Here is a 23,324-nt window from a genome sequence, read left to right on the forward strand (position 1 = left end):
TTCACCCAGCCACGAGTTTGTGCCATTTGTATAGCTGATGACAACACAGAACAGATGCACCTATTTCTAAACATGGTGATTATTTGGAATGTAGGAGATTGACCGTAATATGAAAACTAGTAATTTATCATTATTACATTTCTGTTTCTAAGCATAATTATCTTAATCTTGTTACAGAGCATTGAAATGAACTGTTAATTATGCTATGTAAAACATCTGCCAATTAATTTTTCCTCATACTCTTTGAAAGTCAATAGTGTTTCAGTAATATTTTGCTTTTACAATTGTCATTCACTGTTTGTTTTCTGAATTCAGAACCCACAAGTTAACTTTCATGTAAGCATAATGCTAGAAAAATAATAATTATCGTATATGTAAGTATTTTCTAGGGAGTGTTGTCTATTGGTAAAAAGAGATTCAAAGTTAGGATTCAGGATTTCATTTCATGATTGTTGCACTCAGCAGCACGGGAAAGCTTCAGTTTTCTGTTCTCATTTGTTTTTCTGTCAAATTGCTGTAAGTGAGCAGAATGTTATGAATTTTAGCGAGTGTAGGATTCGTAACAGTGACATAACAAGAGCGGGTTCTCATTTGTTTTTCTGTCAAATTGCTGTAAGTGAGCAGAATGTTATGAATTTTAGCGAGTGTAGGATTCGTAACAGTGACATAACTAGAGCGGTTGGTGTGTTGGAACAATATATAAATGTTTAGCAGCCCTGATAGAAATTGCAAATGGGATTGCTTTTTATTTTCTTCTGAACTTGAACATCTGATACTCCTGATATTATCTAAATTTCTTTTTCATCGCCGTGTTTTTTCAGAATCCAAGGATAATGTCATGGCTAAACCTATCAGCATTTTTGGGTTCAATTGCTGTTCTTGATGTAGACTTTTCTGTGTGATTCTGAGTAAGTTAGCTAGCTGCACTTTTTATGCAAGAATTCATCACCTGCAGGATGGAGTGATACTACTGTGGTCAGAGGCATTTTGTAAGAACTAATGCATAATTATTTTTGTACACTTTTTGTTTGCAACTTTTTGTGTTATGAATATGAGCGATATACTAGCAAATGCTTAGAAAGACATAATTTATATTGATTAATAGGTGGAAAATTCTTGGAGCTTAATGTGGGGACCAAAGCACTGTCATAGTTGAGCTTTAAGATGGCAGTGATCTGAGCACGTGTGTCCAAACGTGTTTGTTTTTTACTTTTGGTAAAAAGCTCTTTGTATTACTTCAAGATACTTAGTCACTTACATGGAACTTCAGCTTTTATAACAGCTTTGTATCATTTGTGTGATGCAACTCCTCCTTCACACAGAACCTTCTATGGAGAACAGCTTAGAGTTTCATCGATTTCCATTGCTGCAATAGGTGATCCAAATGTCTAAAAATTGAGCCAGGATCATACAATGACTGATATCAGCCTATACCACCAGCAGTGCTATCATTAGATACAGAATGATTTTATCAAAAGAAGAGAGGTTTGACTGGTGATTAAGCTGATGCTGCTTTTTCCTCCTTGGTGTTAATAACTGATGCTGATTATTTTTATACTTTTTTTATCTTCTAATGGTGCGAGGCACAAGGGTGATTACAATGTTTTAAAAGCCTTTTTTGGTGCTATTTTGAGTGGTTTGAGATTATATTCTTAATAAAGATGTGACATAAGAAACAGATCACTGGCCATATGAAAGAAAGAGTATTGAATGTGTGATCTTCTGCAGGGTACCGTTGTGTTTACAGTCTTTTACCACACAGGTACTCTAGTATTGAATAGCATTTGCTGGGGCATTAATGAGTAGAGCTGAGTCGTTAATTCCCAGTGAATAATTACAACAGTTGAGTGACTGTGTTTATGAATGCTCTTTGAGTACTCTGAATTTCTTGGAACGTTCAATGGTAATCCGCATAGACTTCCGTGTAATACTGTGCTTGGGACTGACCCTTAGGCTCATAGGTTTGACTCCATCATCTGCTGGTGATTGACCTGGGCTGCGGTGTGGCACACCCAGGCTGGCTCTGTGCAGCACCGTGTGGCAGCTCTAGCTGTTTTCTCAACGCTTGCATTGATAACACTTGCTGGCCAATTGCCAGTTTCATGGAAGGCAACGTATGCGTCCCTGCACTCAGGTTCTGTAAGAGGATCGTCTCGGTGCCATCGTTGCAGTCATTCTGAAGCCACACTGAAGCAGCACGTCATTATTCACCATTATTACACTATTTCCTACATACCAGCCTTACTTTATTTTGGATAATATGAGTTGACTGTGTAGGACATTTACAGCTCAAACATCAGATATAGGGTGTGAGGCTGAAAGAGGCCTCCAGGTCCTCTGCGAGCACAGGCAATAGGGTCATCAGGTTCTTTCAAACACTTGACCTAATTTGGGTAAGTGCAAAGTTCACATTGTTCCTTAAGATTACTATTTAAACCTCTGAAAACTCATTTGTGTGCAAAGCTTTTTTTACTGCACTGTTGGCTTTAGACTCTTGGTGTTGATTCTTCCTTGCTATTAAGTCCAGGGAAAATAGTGAGCTGAAGCGGTTTGCCGCGGTTGCCTGAAAGTCTGCAGCAGGAGTAGGAGTGAGACACAGGTCAGTCCCGGTGCCCCGTACAGACCCTGCCTCATGTGGAACGTGTTTCTTGCCATGGACTCCTACAAAGGCATTATTTCCCTTTCAACTTTGTTTTTCTGTCTGGCTTTCCCAGACACTCTCTATCTGTTTCTTTAGTCTTTCAGGTCTTGTACAGCCAACAGGTCAGTGAGAGAAGTATAAAGATTTTCAGGGAGCTGTGTCATTAGTGTGTTGGGCATTGAAGTTTTTCTTGAAGAAGGGATAGTGCAGAGAGCTGTAGCTTTATAGACTTCTGTGGCACAGCAGACACCTGCTGTGCATCTAATCCCTTGGTTTTCGCTTCTCTGGGATAAGCATCTTGTGAAGAAATGGGGTTAGCATTACAATCGTGTATTTGTTTCAGAACATATAGTAGGACCACAAAGTTTGAGTAGGAGCAACAGTTTGGAACAGGATATGTTGGCCTGAATGAAGCACAGTCATTATGGTAACAGCAGCAGACTAGTCCCTGTGGGAAGTTCTGAGATGCATAACCAAGAAATTATTTTTAGCGGTCTGATCAGTTGACTTTAAACGTAGAATATCAACTGCTTAAACCAGTTTCTGCGACAGCCCACGTCAGAGTGTTAGCATTAGGGAGAATAATGTTAGCAGAGACAAGCAATGGCCTTCCTATAGAGATGAATAACAAACATGTGGATGTATTTAAACATGGGCATTTGCAAAGCTTTGCTCTTCATACTAAATGAAAATCACATGCTAGAATTTTTGTGCTTTGGAAAACATTATTTTTTTCCAAAACCATTTTTTAATCCATCAAAACCATTAAGCTGAAGACATTTTTTGAATGTGGAATATGTTTTTTGATATTAAATTAAATCCTTAAAAGGGACACAACTGGAAATGTAACAACGAGCCTGTTTTGCGGTGTTCCCATGAGCTATCATTTCTGCGTATAAATACGTACCAAAGTTAATCCATATATAATATGCAAAAAAACTTTTCCTTGATGGGATTAAAATTAAAGCAGACCACATTTCCCATAAAATCTCAGAATTCAAACGTAGTTTTTGATATTTAGCAGCTGCTGTTTGATTTGAACAAGAGTGCAGTCTTTGCCAGATGTGACATATTAACTTAGCTAATATGAATAATGAGTCTCAGTGTATACGTGCAAATAAGATTCATTAGTGTTTATCTAACATATGGGAGATATTAAAATACTTAACCTAGGAAGAGTTAGATAAAAGAAAGCAAGCATAAAAATTCTAGTTGTTTAGTTGGCTTAAGCCCTATATAATTTTACAACTAGGTAAGCACACACTTTAGGCCCTTATAACCTGTAATGCAACACATGATTGTTTGATTAAAAAAGATAACAAAAAGATAAAAGGCCTTGTTGTATTTCAGGGGGAAACCAGGTTGGAGTGTGTGTGTCACTTTTGGATCAGTAGGCAGGCTTTTCTCTGCCGGAGGTCCAGTTTTAAATCTGAATGAGCTGCTGTAGTTGCATTTATCTTTAATGCCTACCCACGGCAGGACGCATCAGCTCTCAGTTACTCCTCCTCAGGAGAGGCCTCGGCTGAAGTTGGAGGGGTGTGTTGCAGACCACCTACATTGCTCTGTTTTCAGTACCTCCAGCAGTAATAGATCTACATTTTCATAAATACTAAACATCACCCCCCACGAAACTGTTGTTGACCACAGATGCTGTTTTGCTTCCTTAGAGCTGCTCGATTTACGTGTTCTGCATTTGTATATGTGATGGCATATGATAAAAGTGAGAGTCATCATCTTTCGGTGTATCTCAGTTTAGAAGCTGACCTGATACGACAGCAATGTCACCCACCTAACTTGAAAGATAAAACAATTTGGGTCATCTCTGATATCAAGAACGTTTTTGCACAATAGCTAACTGAAATCTGCTCTCTGTTGCGTGTATCATGTGTGTTTTAAAATAAGAGTTCTGTTTAGTTGTAATAGTGCTAAGACAAATTTTATTGGTTTCCCAATGTATAGGAGTTAGGATTTCTTAGCATCACAGGTGCCTTGTGAGAAAGAATAATGAATTCTCTATTAAAATCTTCTAAAGATTGAAAGTATCCTGGAAAAGGCTATCATGTTGGGTTGGAATTCCCCATTATTGGGACCAAATGACTAAACGTGGGATTTTGCCAGTTCCAGTTCTTCTACTTTGCTCTCCTATGCTTCCTAGACCTGGTAGGCTCTTAATGTCTGTGAGACTTCAAACTTGTCTTTCAAGAACTTGAGATTTTCAGTCTGAACAAATTCGAAAGAGAGAAGATGCATTTGTGAGGCAAAAGGTTGATAGATGAACAAAATAGTAATTAAACAGAGGCTAACAGGCTTAGGGCTGTGATGTTAGGAGGCTGGACACACCAGGATTTGGGAGCAGGTAGAGTGAATAGTGTAGATGGGGCCGTTGGAGGCGTTAGGTAGGGTTTGTGCTGTAGTTACATAATCTATTATGCGAATTTCATCATCGTATACGAAGGGTGTGTTTGTATATGTACATGCATATGCGTGTGCATACAAGAGCCCTGTAAACGTTTTCATGCGTGTTACATGCAAAACTTGGACATACAGGTTACCCTCTAAAAGTGGGGATACAGAGCTGTGAAACATTGCTTCGGTGAAGGAAAACAGGAGTGCACCGGATTTTTGCGAGAGTCTCACGATTAACTTACTTCTTTTCTCTGTACGTAATCACAAAGTAACTTGCAGACAGGTTTCAGTGACTTAATAGCTGCTGAGAAGACAGCATGTCTAAGCTTGCAAGAGAATGAACTTCGCTGGAGAGAATGCAGCCAGATTTGTAGCTGCAGCGAGCCACTTCGGAAACTTGTCCCAGCTTGATTGAAAATTGCTTCCTCCGTTAGGTGGGAGGAGGTTTTTCTTTGCTGTTGGTTTTCTTTTTTTACCCGTCTCATGCTGCTTACTCACCAGCTGAACCCTGATGAGATTTTATAAATGGAGGAAGTCCCAAGCAAGAAATTTCTTTGTCGTATTTAGAGCATAAAAGGATAAAGAGGAGATGCTGTTAGTAACATGATGAAATAAACTTATTGCACTTTTAGTGTCAAGATCCATTTTAATGTTGTTTATAAAATTAAATCAGGTTTTATGATCAGATCAGAAACCGATGTTACATAGAAGAGAAAAATAATTTCCTCCTGTTTATCCAATGGCTTTTTTAAATCTCCCTCTGTATGCACAGCCGTAAGTTTGAGCAAACTTAGTCAGGAAGTTTACCTTTAAATTTACAATGTATTTATGTTGTATTTCAAAAATGAATAACTTATCTCAAATGTCATTTAGTATAAATTGATACTAAGTATGAATTTGAAGCAAAAAAAAGTCACCTACATATTTTATCATCAATCGAATTTTTATTGCAAATTACATACTTGAGCAGGTTCATTCATCCAGCTGAAGTCATTTCAGATGACCTTTTCTTCAGCAGACTCTGTCTGAACAGAATATTGTTCTGTTGTTAATTGTTTTGGACATAGTGTGTGAAAAATCTTAAGGGAGTTGATTTTTGCTGTTCAGGGTTCACAGAACATAATTTTGCTTCCATGTTTACTGCTGGCCTGTCAAAGTATATGAAGGAATAAATTTCTCCCACAGATCAACTAATCATGAAAATGGTGTTGAGGTGTTTGATTGACATAGCAAAGCTGTTAATTTAGAGTATATCAAGATCAAATGGAAGTTATTGCAATTAGGAAGTGATTGTGTTCTCAGTTGAAATTTTCAAATGCTGCATTTTAAATTTTTGTGCATTTTTATGCTGCCTCATAGACGTATCAGGGAATTTCTATGGTTTGTTACATTTAGATACTTAATGTTTAACACAATTTCAGTGCAAATTACTTTTTTTGCAATAGCTGATATTTAATTGATTGGGGAGAGTCACTGCACATGCAGTGCTTCTGTACTCTCTAAAGGTCTTTGGGGAACAAAGGATTCAGCCAATCTGAAGTTTTGTTGTCTTTTTGTTTGTTTTTTGTTTTTACAACTTTGGTTTAAAATGTTATGATGGTATGAGGCTAAAATCTTCCTGCTTATTTCTCTGAGGATGGCCCCTTTATGACGTGTTTAGAAGTTCCTGATCACTATGTAGTTCTGTTCTAAGGTTTGTACGTGTGAAGTTGTATTCAATATGTCATATATAGTAAAACCTTCTTTGGTGCCATGGTGTGGCACAAATGTTAGAGTCGGTACTTTCATATCCGTAGTCCTTGAATCTTAATGGTTCAGTTACTCTTGAAGGCCACATTTTTCTCCTAACTATTCTTAGGAAAAATTGTGGGATATCAAAAAGAAATGTTTCTTCTCTGTATCACTTTCTCTTTTTAAAATCTACATTCAAACATATGGTACTGACAGATGACACACAGATTCTAGAGGGCAAGAGGCTTCTCATGTCCCTAAAATTGCAGACACGGGTACGGTGGTGAAACAAGGTGGCTTAGTTGAAAAAAGCTGTGAATACCTCATGAAGTCCTTAAAGCAACTTTGCCTTAGCCCAGTAATGGCAATTTTTTGGGGGGATGAGTTGAGCAATTTTCTCATGGCTTCACTACTTCGGTTCCAGTGCTGAGGCTGCTGTTTCTTATTTTTTCACATGCACGGTCTACTCACTTATGTGCAGCTGCTAAAGAGAAATTTCTTCCAGGTTTAAGCCCTAAGTGTCACCTCCACACTTGGGTGTCTGTAGCCCAATATTAGCATCAGATCTTTTCCCTATTTAAGACTGTAGAAAACAACCAAGCAGAAAACTCACATTAAGAATAGTGCTGAGCTGATAATGCAGCTCTTTGGTCTCACTGAAGAGAAGTAGCCTAGAGGCCATTAGCCCAGTCCTTGGGGATGCTTAGTGAGATGCTCGCTCCAGTTGACCCTTTGGCATATAGAAGTGCACCCGACGGGGTTGGGCTGTGCAGGGAAGCAGTTTAGTTCTCTGCCCTGGAAGGGAGGGGGCTGTGGCTGAAGTTCTGACATTTTTTAGAACGTTAAAAAATACTGGTGGAGATGGGGAGTATGTGACTGTAAATTTATGATAACAGTAGTAAAGAAAAATCCAGTAACCTTATGTGCTTCCTTGGGATTACTTGTACATCATGCCTTGCCTTGATGTCCCCATTGCCTCACCAGATTTTATTCCTAACTATTTAAGGAACAGTGATCAGTGTTACAGAAACTAAATGGTAACATGCATGTGTCTCAAACCGTTTTATTCTGCAGCCACCTGGGGAAAGATACACCTCAAATGGATGCTGTAACTAGTGCTTTTGTGACTCAAACAGGAAAATTAGGGTTCTAATTTTCCCCAAAATTGGGAAATATTATTTATATCCAGTATTTTTTTCCACGGACACAGTGCACCTTTCCATTCCTGACAGCTAGCACAGATCATGCTGTTTTGCATGACCAAGAGATGTATTTGGATAATGGGATTTGTAAGCGAGCCAGCTTAGCTGTGGCACTTGGAACAGGGGGTGTTGATTTTTTGTTGTAATTGATGAAGCATTATGCTTTGTTATAAACAAAAGATGGTTAGAGACATGCAGATAGCATCTAATGCAAGGGATGGGGCTGGTGAACGCATTAAGGTTCATGCTTTTAACCAAGTGGGAAAAGATAGAGCTCCTGTTTTTCTTCCCTCAGCTGTTCGGGTTCTCTCAGCAGTCTGACTGCCTTCCCATGTGGCATTTTCGCATTGCATTTCTAGGTCAGTGGTGACACAACTAGCATGCTTATGCCCAAATTGATCATCTCAGTCTGCTGTACTCCACATGGCTTTCACATCCATCTTTGCTCTAGTCTGTGTTTGGATTTCAGAAGAGCCTGTCAGCTTTGCATTTCCTCCGATCTTAAGAAGCAGGGACAGCTCAGCAGCCACATGTTAATTTCTCATGTGTTTCGTCCTGCTCCCGGTATCTGGGAGTAGGAGAAAAATAGGAGGAGCCAGCTTTGCAAACAGATGAGAATGATGTGGGAAAAGTTGGTATATAATCAGCGTTAGTGAGGGAGGTGACGCATTTGCTAAGGTTATGAAAAAAATTGGCCACATTAATTCTTCCAGAGGAGAACTTCCGACTGTTGGACATTACTGTGTACCTTCTGGTGGACATTCTCTTACTCTATTTCCTTCATGTGGGTGAGAAAGAAACAGCACAGTTGGGGGCATAACCATCTTTCTGGAGGCCAGACACTGAGCCCGCTGCAGAGAATTGCCTTTAAGGGTATGATTTTTTCTTTAATTGATAAAGTTATAACCAAAAGTGGTTATAACCATTTTGTTATAACTGGAAGATGGTCAGAGACAAGTGGACAATGTCTACTGCAAGGGCCAGGGCTGGTGAGCAGCTCGTCCCTCCCGTTCCTCCTTTCAGCAGCAGCCTCTTGTGTGCAAGCACAGCTCCTCAGGGCCTGACTATTTGCTTTCATGGGTGCTGTGCCCGTGCCTGCTGCCCCCACGAGTGCCATTGCTCTGTGGGGACACCCCAGGGTCCCCATTCCCAGCCTACCGCCACCCTGAGCTCGGCAGCAGCGAAGCGAGAGGCCGGTCCCCAGTGCTTGCACGGCTTTTGGGTGCGTGGAAGGGTGTCACTGAGCAGCTCCTTGCCAGGGACGCTGGCAGGTCTGTGACTACAATTCCTGGTGTTCAAAACCTGGGATTGTCCCAGCCGGGCTAAAACTGGGTGCGGAGGGCAGTGAAGAAGCAAAGACGTGGGTAAGAGGAGAGAGGTGAAGGGTAGAGCTGGGAAAGACAGGAAAATTGGCACTCGGAGCTGGATTTGATGCTGAGGCTGTTAATAGCGAGAGATGTGCTGTTGCAGATCTCAGCTGTGTAATTTTCTGTTTTTCCTAACCCAGCTAGTTTTAAACAAAATGAGGTGAAGGAGTAATTTTTGAATTTAATTTTCTTGTGCTTGGATTCTCCCCGTGACTGCAAAGCTACCATAGATGGTGATGATATTTTAAAACTTCTGTAGGTTTGCACATAAGAAAAGATTTCTGATACAGCTCTTTTGGCTAATGAAATAGCGGCTTACGTGTGAGTTGGTATTAATGGCACATTCAGTAATGACACACGATTCAATTATTTTACTAGGCAGAGAAGCACTTAGACACAAATATAAGATATTTCTGAATCTAGGCATCAGCTGAAGGTGATTGAATATACACTATTTGTGCATGTTTCTTCAAATAATTACTGTGGAAAAAATTGTGGCATTGTAGTTAAAAGCGGGGTTTTTACTGCTAATATCTGAGGGAAGAGAATTCCCAAAGAGAAATGCTCTTCTATAATCCCACGTTAATCTTCCCGACAGAAAGCAGAAGAAGAGGAGCTTGTCCTCACACCTGACGGCACCAGGGAATTCCTGACATTTGAAGTTCCACTGAATGACTCTGGATCAGCTGGACTTGGTGTGAGCGTCAAAGGTAACCGGTCAAAAGAAAACCATGCCGATTTAGGAATCTTCGTCAAGTCCATTATTAACGGTGGAGCAGCATCCAAGGTGAGAGGAAACATCTGTGTACCTTTGTCTTCCTCCATTTTCTATAATAAGGCTGTTTTGAAAATAACCACAGATTGAAGAAGAAGGAGATTGCTCTGTAACTAGCCTTTCCCAATTACACCATCAGAGGCAATGTTTAGACTGCTACTCAGATTCACATGCATCTCGGGATTTACACAGCCTTTACAGATTCTCAGGAAGGATACGAGCAATCTCTGGTTCAGTTCAATTAGCGTGCTATTTGTGCAAAGACGTTATGATAGTAGCTTGCAGTGCAAATCTATAATTGGAGTAGACATTTCCTAAAAGGCTGCAATGGAAGCTGTTATACCCATGTTCATTTGGCCATAAACTACTAGGACTAAGCATAATTGTTTGATTCTTTTTCTTTTGTATTTTTCCTCTCTCCAGCAGACTAAACTTCTTTTGTGCGTGTTTTATGTAACTAGCTATAATCTTTCCTTTCCCAGGATGGCAGGCTTCGGGTGAACGATCAACTAATAGCGGTAAATGGAGAATCATTATTGGGCAAAACAAATCAAGATGCTATGGAAACTTTAAGGAGGTCCATGTCCACAGAAGGAAACAAACGGGGAATGATTCAGCTTATTGTGGCAAGGCGAATAAGTAAATGCAATGAGGTAATACGCTTTTGATATCAGAACTCTTAGTTTTTACTCCTAAGATATTTGTGTTCTAGGAGATGTCATGTTTCCTCTGAGACCTGGAAAATAATATTTGAGAAGCTAAAGAAAGAGAGAATTACAAAATGATCTGAATTTCAGTATTAGACATGCTAACCTTATTACCGATCAATAAAATTTTTCTTTTGAGTATTTTCATCAATGAATAACAGGAAACACTGAATAAAACTATATTGATTTTGTAATTGGATCCCACTGTTTACGTGATTTTTGTTCTTTGGAGTTTTTTATGTAGGTCTATTGAGTCTTTCATTTATAGACTTAGTGTTAACTGACTTGCTGCTTTGTCACTTCCAGTTTTTTTAATTAAGAGTAGAACTCTTAAATTTCATTATTATATTTTATCTAAGCAATTAAAAGTTCCATGTAATTTTCCATGTAAAAGTTCCATGTAAAGTTCCATGTTATTTTGGATTTTAAATATGTTGTGTCTTGGCCTTCATTGCGGGGAAGTATAAAATACTGAGTTTCGGGTGAAGTGGTGATTCTTTTTCTGATATTATTTGCAGCTTCTGTTTCCTCCACTGAAGTATTAATGTATTGATGTTTTGAAACATTTTCATGATTTCTAATAGTTTATATTCTAGATTAATGTAAACAATACTATATAGAGGAGATACGTGGGCATATGATGCTGAGAAGGACTGCAGATGCTGTGGAGAACTGAATTAGACTTCAAAATGATTTTGACAAATTGGAGAAATGCACTGAGTTAAATAGGGTGCAACTGAATGGTGGGTCAGGGAAGCATCTCTTCTTAAGTCGTCTAAAAGTCATTCTTTCATTTTTGTTAATACCAGTAAGGTCTTTTCAGAAATGTTATTTCTTGAGCATCGTGCTTCAAAAATGATGTGCACAAATTGGTTTAGTACTGCTGATCTTGCCAAGGGGGAAAGGGAATGGTTTATTTTTTAATGCATAAAATTGATCTTAAAAAAAATCCAGATTATAGCATATTATAAAATCATGTTTGAAAAGACACTGGTCTTTCTAAAAGTATTAAGCTCCTTTTGATTAACTTCTTATACACAGCTTTAATATACATACACACATTCATATATACACACTGCTAGAAAACTGGCTGGGATGCACGCGGTTTCTCACTTGGTGTTGAAGGAATTCTGACCTGTTTATATTTGATGATGTCCTGTTCGAGCCATAATTCTGAACTTGGACTCCTCTCTGGAGGACAGACTGTCCTTTGGAGACTGTTTCTTATTCCTGCTCAATTTCAGATGTATTGTATATGTTACTGCATAGAAAGGGTGAACTATTTTAGACCATTTCTGTGTTTAGTATATACTTATTTTTTCTTCCCAAAAAGGATATGGAAGATGTTTGCTCTTCTCTTAGTGAAAGTCTTCTAGAACAAACATTTGTAAACATGGTAGAGCAAATCCAGCAATGATGAACCAAAGACATTGCTTCTTAAATCCAATAGCTTTTTTGCTCACCCAAGTTAGGAGTAGGTTGGCGCCCTACATCTGTTTTAACATTCAGTAATTTATTTTGCAGAAATCATGTGGCAAATAGGGCACAGCTCAGTCTAAATTATATGTGCTCCAGGATGAAAGAACTGATGTTGGAACCAGATTTAGATAGACTAAAATGTATCTGTAGAGTGAGGAGGATAGGCCTCCTTTATAATTTTTTTGTGGATTTTCCCAGCTTCTTAATAAGCAAGTGAGATGAGGCATAATAATTTGGGAAAGTGATGATATGCAATTATTGGTGTAGTGATCATCTTTGCAAAATAATTTTTGTGGCTATTTTTTCTCAGGAATTCTTGCTTTCATCACATTCATTCAAAGGAAATAATGATGTCAATACTGTTTGCATATTTTAATATGATGAAAGCACAACTTGCGTGGACATAAAGCTATTTACCTGCTGAGCTGGCAGTATTCAAGATGATGGTTTTCTGAAAGTCTTGCTATGTCCAGACTTCAATGAAATGAAAAGTGAAGAGAGATTTCTTTTTTCTTGGCATTTTGCAATTAAACCCTAGTTTTTTGTTCAAGGATTGCATGGATTTAAACTGTAGATATTATTAATCAGATATAATATTGATAAGCTATGATAATATTATTTATGTATCATGTAGACATAGTGCTTAGGGACACGGTTTAGTGGTGAACTTGGCAGTGTTAGGTTTATGGTTGGACTCGATGATCTTAAGGGACTTTTCCAGTCTAAATGATTCTATGAATACCATATACGAGTATGGTATTCAGTCACCATAGCCCCTAAGTAACGGATACGTGGACTGATACCCAGCTGGAGAGCAGCACTGCGTGACTGAGCGTCACAGTGATGTTCACTTTCCATGGATCATCAGATATTGGCTTTTTCTGGCAGCCTCAGCTCTACTATGCTTAATTCAGCAGCTTAGATTACTTAGATGCACTGGCACACAAGCTGTCCCCTTAGAATATTTTTGTAGCTGCCACCAGCCTAGTATACGGTCTCAGCAAAGATTTTTAGTATTAGAACAAAAAATAAATGACATCTTACTGGCAGCAAATTCAGGAGCTTGCAGATTAGAAGCAAAAGCGTCAGAAGGGCAGACCCTGTCTTGGTAAATCACACCTTTTACCCCCATGTTCCTCAGAAATGGGGGGTTACTATTTTTTCTTAAAGACAAAGGGAAGCGTTTACCTTACGAGAAAGTATTTCCCTGGTGTTTTCTATGCTTTTCTCTCTCTATTTTGGTTCTCCAAAAGCATCACCATAAAATAACAACAGCAACAAAAGAGATCCTGTTCCACTGATTTCTTTGCTGCGTTGGTTCAGGATGGTAGGTGTGCACTTTATGGACAAAAACCTAACTTATTAGTCTTGCAGAACTAGAATTAAGTGGCACAAGCTCTATTATGTTCCCTTTTGTGCATCGCCAACAGCAGCGTTCATTCTGCTTCACTCCAGTGGTGTGGTCAGTCCTGCCTGCGGCGTGAGGTCGGGACGTGGCGCCCTGCGATTCCCCGCCGTGCCACGGAGCAGCCGCGGGGGTCTCGGAAGGGGAATCTGTAGAAGGAGTGATAATGCTGATGCGAAAAAGAATTATGCTCAACGTCTGGATGATAAAAACATTTGCTATCTGTCTGTTAAAAAAACAACAGCAAAAAAGAACAAAAAACCCAAGCCTTTGGGTTTTTTTCCCTGGCTTCAAGTCCAGTAATTGTTCTGCATTTGCAAAATCAAACTGAGTTCTTTTGAGACACATAGGCAACCCAGTCTGCTTTTTTCTTCACTAAAATTGAGTTCAAATTGGATTTTAAGAAAGTTAGCAGTATGAATACTGTTCCTTTGTTTTTAATATTCATTTTGATAATCGGCTCTAAGAATTGCTGGGGGAGGGAGGGGGAATTCATTTGACAGCATGCTTCTGCGGAGTGCCATTTCTCTGTGTTTCAGTTCAGAATAGAATTTTCATGTGCATTTTGTATTTTGGTTGCTGTCTAGAAGAGAGGATGGCTCAACACCTGGTGTCCTGGGTTTAGAGAAGCAGGGACAGTTGCCTCCGATCTGCTGCAGAAGAACCGTTTCTGCCAAGAAGAGCCATTTCTTAGGCTTCAAAAGTCAAAATCTACTTAACTGGAGCATGAAGCAGTTTCATGCTTCAAACTTTGTGAAGTGACATCTGATAGTCCTTTTTCATACCAGTGTTACTCTCATACAGCTTTACCCGTTCTCATGTTATAGCCGAAGCCTCCAAAGCAATTATAGTAACGATAAAAATGTACATAAACACCAGAAGAGTATTGTGTTGTCTTCAGAGAGGTAGTGAGGAGATCATTTACGTCATTAGCTCTTACATAACTGTAAATTCAAAAGAGACCACAAACTTCCCAGAAGGTAAAAAGCATTTTTTGTGCTGTTGTGGTTTTACTGAACTGAAGAGTAGCCTGTAGAAAGAATTTTCATTGACTCACCAGGAGATAGAATATAATACGTCCAGTTTTCAAGTGAATTATCGTGTAGTAAATATTGATATAAGCATGGAGTGAGTGGTACTTATGAATGAACTCCAAGCCAAAACCGTGTATCTGAGTTTTTCTCCTGTTTGCATTACATCTACACAGAGTACAATAATATAGTTAATTCTGTAAGCTGCACTGTTACAAACCTTGCAAAGCTTTGCTTAATATCTCCACCACTTCAGCCAAAATCACACAGTGAATATTTGATGGATGCTGTTAGATTAGTGTAACAAAAACATTTAGTTTGGGATTTGGATATATCCAATTTTCCCTCCTCCCCTTCCAAAAAAGTTAAATATGCTTTTCAAATCTATGTTTCCAACTTTCAGACTTTCACTCTGTGATCAGCAGTGTGTGCTGATTCTTCAACTTTATTTTATAAGCACAGAAAGACTTTTAAAGTACATTTCCAAAGTTGTGCAGTCAGTGGCAAAAATGGGGAGAAGAATAATAGTAGTGACTTGATATTCATATATGGCCAACAACTCAGTTTTCAGAAGACACGGCCATCGGCTTTTCGGATCTTTAACTCAGGGTTGACATTTTTTTAATTACCGAGGAGCCCAAGACTTAAGGAGAAACACTGGAGCTCCTTACGCCGTGTTCTGTTAATTAGTGATATTATTATGATTAGCCTGTATGGGCAAACAGCTGCTGGCTGGCTGGCCGTCATGCAGGCACAGCGCTAAGGCAGGACTGTCAGGCAGATCCGTGCAGCTGGCGGCAGTATGTGCTGATTCAAGAAAATAAAGGTAATTGTTACTTTTGGAATCCTGCTCTTTTCAGTCCTGCAACCTGGACAGCTTAAAGACACAGATTGCTCATCTGCACTCTGTTCATGTCACACACGGGCAGCACTTGTCTGCCATTAAGAGAGAGAGCATCACCATTTTCCTCAAAATGAGAGATTTCAAGGTTTCGGCTTTTTTCCATATCTTCCTTTCTTGACAGAATTAATGTCTTGCCCAATCTGCCTGAAAAAATGGTTTGCAAATGATTTGCAGATCCCCAAATTTCTTTCTGCATGCCTGTCCATTTTTGCTCCGGTTGCCAAGTTGAAAACAGAGCATACCGTGAAGCGGAGAGAAAGTCATGAAGCCAGTCCATATAAGGACCTCATCAACTGTTTAAATAAATTGACTGGTAGACAGATCAGTGAGAGAGACTTTTCAAATGAGTGGTTTCGTTATAAAAGAAAGGATACAAGCAAACATCTATTTTTTTTCCAGTATGCATGGAAGTATAAAACATTCAGCGTCATTTTTCCCTGCATGCATTACCTAGTTACCTACTTTGAAATTGATATGACAGGTTTAGTCTTTGTCTTTTCTTGCTAGATTAGTTTTGTGATGACCTTCTGGAGTTCATTTAACTGTCAAAAAGTGTTTAGTGTCTTTCTCCAAACACGGTGATTTCACTGTTCACTCCCTTCTCCGAGTCATTGATAAAGCTGCTCGTCAGCCTAAGCTGTTCCCAGCCCTGATCTCTGGGGGAACCTACAGCTGACTCTTCTCCACCCTGAAGACTGATCTTTGTTTACAATCCTTTAGCCAGATTTCAATCCACAAAATGAAAACTTAGTCCAGTCTTATGAAAACTAGTTTCTTTGACACCTTTGATACGAAGCCTTGGTAAAGGCTTTTTGAAAATGCAAATACGTCATGTACAATTCATTGCCTGAGAGGTTGGAGAGCTTACTGGCACCTTTGTGCAACTTCAGCATCCCAGTGAGGAGGGATTTCCCCATGGATGTCTGCCTTCTCCATGGACCTATGTCTATCATGCTCAGTGATCTTACTGTTTTTTGTAGATGCCACCGTTTTATCCAGGAGGTCAGATGCCTGGTCTGTAGTTCCAAAGATCCTCTCTAGATGTATAGGCGACCACCAGTCCTCTGGCTCCATGGCCATTCATAACAGTATGTTGAATGTTTTGGCCAGCAGTTATGCAATTTCATGGTTGAGTCCTTTCAGGGCTTTTGGGAGAATGCTATCCAGCCTGGGTGACATGTCAGCTTCTCACCTATTTGTTTGGTCTAATGCTTCTGTGTATTTTATTCTGGCTGATCTCACTCCTGCCCTTATTTGCTACAAAGAATGGGGTCAGGTGTGGAAATCTCCCCAGTGTCTTTAGCAGTAGACTGAGGCAACAAAATCATTGAGCTTCCCTACTGCAGACTTATCCCTCCGTGACCCTTTCACTCTTGCCATCAAGGGGACCAACTGATTGCCTGTGTGCTTTCCCGTGTCTGATGTCCTTAGCGAACATTTTACCTTCAGTCTAAGCATCCTCTGAAGGGTGCTGCTTAGATTCTTCCTTCTTTCTCTCAATTTCTTGGGCCATATTGGTGTTTTTTTTTTTTTAATTGTGCCACATTTTACCTGAGCTTCGAATACAGGACTTGTTAATAGTCTCCTTTTAGGCCTCTGGTGGTCTTTTCGGTGCATGATTTTCAGTGTATTTAGGTAAACCTCTAGTAGTAAACATCCCAAGAAATACTTTTAAAAGTTAGCTGTTGTGAAAGTATGTGCATCATTTTCTATTTTGTAAGTATCTTGTGTCTTCTGTTCTGCCCTTCTACCTGCTCCAATTTATTCTGACTTACTTTTTTCTCCTTTATCTGTTTTCTGTCCTTGGTATCAACTTACAAGCTCGACCTTGTTACTCTCATCCACCAACCTACCTACATTTTGCAAAGCTGTGTGGGTTCCTTCCCACCATTCTGAAAGCATTTTTTGTCTTCTGCTTGCCTTTTAACGTTGTCAGAAGAATTGTTCTTGGAAACACTGTACTAATTTTACGTTTACTAGTGCATGATTGTGTGTGTAAGTCAAACGTGACCTGGCTATTTTCCTCCGTTTTTGCATCTTGCAAAGTCTGTCCCTAAGGCAGGATCCCAACTGTAACAAAGAAAACCATATTTAATATTGGTAGCAGTATTGTAAAAGTATCTCTGTTGGAAAAGTAAGCTGAAGCATTTTGGACACAGATAAGAAAGGAAAAAGAAAGCCAGGAGTATAATTCTGTGTGACAGAAAGAGCTTCAGTACCCAGGACGAAGCATAATATATGGCACATTTTTATACTGACTTCTTTAAAATCCATAATGCTTGCATGCCAATATTTGGATGATTTACTTTCTGAAGGAAAAAGGGAGTCTGATTATTGTTTCTTTAAAAAAAAAGAAGTTTGTTTATGCTTTGAATCTTTTGGCAATGTTCTTGTGCATAAACTTTTTTCATATTTATGTGCATAACTTCAGATAGGATGGATGGTGGAGTTTATGTAAAAAGGACCGCATTAGTTGTCCTTTTATCATCTAGATAAGCAGCAGCTGGGCTAGTTAGTACAGACAGTGCTTTAGCAAACAGCTGGTTCTTATCTGAATGACAAAGGGCCAGGGTAGAGACCTTTTTATTTAAAAAAAAAAAAAAAGAAAATTCTTGCTTCTATTTTTATTTTAAGAGAATGGAGAGAAAAGGAGCTACAGGCAATCTGTAGTGTGTGAGGTTTTATTGCATTTTTATGAATATGATCATTTATTATAGATCAGTGCTAGGACCCAGAGAGGGAACTCTCTTTTCACCCTGGAGAGGAGAATGCTCAGGGGGATCTTATCAGAGTCTATAAATACCTGACGGGGGGGGGGAATAAAGAAGACAGACCCAGACTCTTTTCAGGGCTCTGCCCAGTGTCAGGACAAGAAGCAACAGGGACAAACTGAAATACAAGAAAATTCTTCAAACACAGGAAAAAAAATTTCTTCTGAGAGGGTGGTCAGCCACTGGCAGAGGTTGCCCAGAGGTGTTGTAGGATCTCTGTCCTTGGACGTATTCAAAACCCAGCTGGATAAGGCACTGGGCAACCTGCTTTTGCTGACCTTACTTTGAGCAAGAGGTTGGAGTAGATAATCTCCAGTGGTTCTGTCCAACCTCACGTGGTGCGTGACTTAACCGTCACACCAAGAAATGGTCCTGCTAGGGGCAGCTATTTATACAAAGTATAGGAGCCAGTCGCTGCCTGGCTTGCTTTCCTTGCCAGGCCTTTAATGAAGGGCAGGAGTGCATACATCTTTGTTTATATTGCCTACTCTTTATCAGTTAATCAAATTAAATTATACCGGATAGCACTGATATCGGCTAAGGGAAGGAACTGGAATGTGTAATTCAATCTCTTTATTAGAAATGCATCAGGAAGAACAAGTCTTTATTTGAACTGCAATCTTGCTTTGGACTGTCGGTCTCTTTGTCTTGCCCACAGCAGTTTCTAAATTCAATGTATTTTTTCTTACACAAACTTTCTGTTAACAATGTAAGGAAAACACTGTGGGGATTTTTTTTGGGGGGGAGCCAGTTCTGTAATTCCTGTCTAATTTTTGCTGTTTTATAAATGGCAACGTGTCTTTTGTAAAATATTTGTTTAGTTGGCTGTCAATGCCTTTGTTTAAACCCATCTTTTGAGATGCTAATTAGAAATGGAAAAAAGTTTTCCCCATAAAATGATACAATACGTGATTCACTTTACAAAATATAGCTACCTAAACATAGTGCTCTTGCTATTTCTTTTGTTTCCCCTGTGCTTTACTGCTTTACGAGGAGTGAATTTCTATGTATTTCTCTGATTCAGAGCTTTCTTCTTGTCAGTATCTTTCTGAAAATCTCCTGAGACCTTCCGACAAATGAGTTTGAAAGTTGATGGGTTGTCACATAAGAAGGACTGTGTGATATGGCTCACTAAAAGCCGGACACTTGTTACATAAAGTCATCAATATAGCACTGGGAGAATAAATCCCAAAGCATTTTGATATTTTCACACCTTATTTAAAGGCAGTGAAATAAAGGTTAGTTTATCATTTAATGCCTTTATCATGCAAGTTTAAGCTCTCAAGCAGTCTAATGTTGCTGTGCTTTTTTTTCTTAGTGTTTCAGAATTTAACATTTCTATTCTTTTTGAATTTGCCTTAGATTCCTTTATAACAGAGGCTACAAATATTGTTTAATTTACTTTTCAGTAAAGCTGTCAGTTGTAATCTGCAATTTAAAAAAACTAATAAAACAAATCCTCATTTCACAATTTAAACCTTATTGAGTCTAATTCACTTGCACTGCAAGTTTATTATTCTCCTGCAGCTTGACGTGCCTCCAATTGTAATTGTGTTGACCCTCCGATGCAGTAAATCTCCCCAGTGCTTATCAAACTGGGAGAGATAAGTCTACAATTTGGAACTTCATTAAATATCTCATTTATATTAAACAGATGATGGCTTTGAACAGAAATAATAATTTTACAGGCTCTGCGACCTCCTGATCGTGGTCTCCCCGACTTTGCAATGCGGCATTTTGCAGACCTCCACCCCTCTCTGTACCGGGCGTTACGCCAGCGCCCAAATGTCAGAAGTTGTTAGTCCATCGGGCTGACTTCAAAGCCTCTGCTGTGGAGACTGCAGCCGAGCGCTTTGTAGCCCTTGAAGCAGATTTTTAAAAATCTTTCTTAGCGTACATTTCTTAGTCATCTGGGGATTGTGGGTAGAGTGATTAATAATGGGCAGCTGTTTGAAGAAGAAAAAACACCCAACAAGCATGTTGCTTGTTACTGTAATTCCTGAAACTATGAAGTACTCCTCTCATGCTCGTTTAGAGACCAGTCCTTGGAATAAGCATTCCCAGTGGCTTCAAAGGGTTTGCAGCATGCTCAGTATCTTGCAGTATCTGGTCCCTGCTGTATTTCAATACATACAAAATATGTGCTGTGGGATTTCTGTAAGACTTTGCTCTTAAGTTTTAACTATACACTTCAATATGAAGAGGCGTGTTGATGAAAACATCCAACGCTTTGATGTGTGAGTTCATACGATTACCCTGCAAAACGCATCCATTTTTTAATATTTGTTTGTGTTTTTAATAGCGCTGGATTCAGTTCACGCTGATTAGATGAATTGGTTTAATGGTCTCAGCGAAGCTCCTTTGGTAGCATCACCGAGTACCAGCAGGGTGTGGGCGTGCAGGTGAACCGAGAGCCTTAGGGGCAGGAAGGCTGGATGCTGCGCGGGCTGGGTGATGGTGTGGGGAGTCTTTATCTCTGCGGTGAGTGGCTGGGTGCTGACAAATTTGACACCTCAGCTGATCGCTGAGTGCCTGGGTGCTTGTTCTCCTCGCTCCCAGGCGCTGCCCGTGGCTAACCCCAGCTAGATGATAACAAATTGCATGCTTGTTTTGCCTCTCGTGAGCGCTGCTTTCCAGCGAGCTCTGAATCAGTGGTGCTCACCGAGGAAAACTCGACTTTTTCCTCTCTTTTTGAAAAATCTGAGAGGCCTACACAGGAAAACAAGGGAAGACCAGCTTCTGCAAACAAAAGCTGAGCTGGGAAGTCGCTCAGGAGAGCCTTTGATGGACAGCAGCTGGGGTGGGCAGGCGGCCATATGTGCAGTCTTCTCCCCTGTGCCAAGCAGCCCATCTCTATTGCTTCTTCCACCACCTACTTCGTCTCCCTCTTAATGCCCCAGGGAGGTCTGCCTGGAGTCATGGTGGGCATGGACCTGGCAGCTCCAGCGGGTGAGGGCTGGGGTTGGGGGGGCACCTCAGGTCTTGCCAGTTCTGGTTTTTGCGGCTCTGTGGGGATGCTGCAGCAGCCCTGGGGATCAAGGACACTTCCAGACTGAATGAAGCACGCGAGGTCTCTGTACCCTGCAGCCAGGAAAGGCAGAGCAAAGAAGTCATGATAAGTAGAAAAAAAATAAAAATAAAAGTTACTGTGAACTTTTCTTTCTTTCCCTTCTAACTACAAAACGTTTGCGTGTTTATGTATTGGTTACTAATATGTGTGGTGGGGTTTCCTGGGGGTTTCCATGATGATTACATCTGAAAGCAAATGGCACCACTTCAAACAGCGCCAGCAGCCCAATTCCAAATGGAGTTCCTGCTCCGCGCTCCTGACAGGAGCCTTATTCTGACAGGCTGTCAGTGTGGGAACGATGGCCCAGCTGTCTGCCCGATAGTACTGAAAAAAGCCAAAACTGTCTGTTTAAGAAATTATCCAACAAAGAGGCACCAAAATGCAATGGATTTTTTCCCCAATTTTCTGCTGAAGGATTTGAAATTTGACAGGGCACCATGGGAGGTGCAGTGTAAAGTGGCTTAGAAAGTTGGTCATTAAGCAGAGCTGTCATTGCGAATTATGTTTGTCCAGGGTGAGAAGTTCTAGCTCATTTGGTGCCCAGACAGGTCTAGGCCTTAGGCAGGTTGTTAGAGTTCCCCCATGCTGCTAAATGGACCCTGGGCGCTAATTTTTCTCTCTCTGTGCAGCTGGAGTCACCTGGGAGCCCCTCTGGGCCGGAGCTGCCCATAGAGACTCTGCTGGATGACCGGGAACGGAGGATTTCCCACTCCCTCTATGGCGGGATCGAGGGTCTCAGCGAGTCGCCCACGAGGAACGCGGCGCTGAGTAGAATAATGGGTGAGTCGAATCAGCTCTGCTAGTCGAGGCGTGTTTTCATTCCCCTCTGTGATTCATCAAAGGGTGATTAATTTGGGAATTGGGGAACGTGGAGGTTGCACCGACCAACTTAAAACATGCCTTAAAATTGTTTCACGCAAGCCTTCTGGATAGTTAATGTGAGAAAGTAAGTCAATAAATGGAATTACAAAGTGAATTTTGTATGCCGTGGCAGGTAATAGAACAAGTAACAGGAGCATTTAACACGTTTTTCTCAGTGTTTGATTTGGGACAATAAATTATTGGTCTTCATTTGCATGAAAGTCAGTGGAAATTTATAATAAATTTCAGCATTTCTTCTCCTCTCTTTCAGTCATACAGAAGTACAAAAATAAATAAGGGAAAATTGCATACATTTATGCTTATTAGGTCATTTCATTAATTTGTTTGAATTTTTGCTTTGCAGGGCATCAATTTTAAAACCTCGTAACTAATTTTAAGCATCCCTTGTGTCGATTCTGTGCCATACCATCTGCATGGCCCCAGTGGATAATGAGGTTATTAGCAGTTGTTCTGCAGCAATTCAGCTTCCAATGTAGAGCGCTGGGTAATAAAGACTTGCCTTGCCACAGGAGTGGTCGGATTTACTGACTAGAATGGGATTATTTTGAAAGGATTTTCAAATTTAAACACAAAAAGCGGCTTGATGAAAATAGCACCTGACAGAAGACGTGACGATTGCTTGCTTGAGTTGCAAGTTTTAAACATAAGACGTGGCCATTAAATCTGGGACTTTTTTTTAGTGTGCTTGACACACAGAGAATATATTAGAAGGTGCTGCTGCTATAAACTTGATATGAAGCAAGGCTGTACTTTGTTTTTAATTCATTTAGATTGATTTTCAGCCTTAGAAAATGAAAGTCCACCGCTCAGGCTTTCCCAGTCAACAGTTTATATATATATGTTTCACTCTTGTTTGGGGCTGTTTGGTTTTTTTTATAATTTTTGTATTTTTTGGTTTGCTTTTTCTTTGCACAATAATACCATTGTTAAACTCTCTGAAAGTCCACAATTTT

General features: G+C 39.9%; 1 protein-coding gene across 1 annotated transcript in view; it reads left to right on the forward strand.

Moving 5' to 3' along the window:
- PARD3 (par-3 family cell polarity regulator) overlaps positions 1-23,324 on the forward strand; it is a 480,197-nt gene that overhangs the window by 289,684 nt on the left and 167,189 nt on the right. The window contains exons 17-19 of the mRNA XM_009895122.1: positions 9,946-10,134; positions 10,605-10,775; positions 22,119-22,269. Coding sequence (XP_009893424.1) covers positions 9,946-10,134; positions 10,605-10,775; positions 22,119-22,269 — 511 coding nt within the window. The remainder of the gene's footprint in view (positions 1-9,945; positions 10,135-10,604; positions 10,776-22,118; positions 22,270-23,324) is intronic.

Source organism: Charadrius vociferus, unplaced genomic scaffold (genome assembly GCF_000708025.1).
Source record: "Charadrius vociferus isolate BGI_N301 unplaced genomic scaffold, ASM70802v2 scaffold61, whole genome shotgun sequence".
Taxonomy (NCBI): domain Eukaryota; kingdom Metazoa; phylum Chordata; class Aves; order Charadriiformes; family Charadriidae; genus Charadrius; species Charadrius vociferus.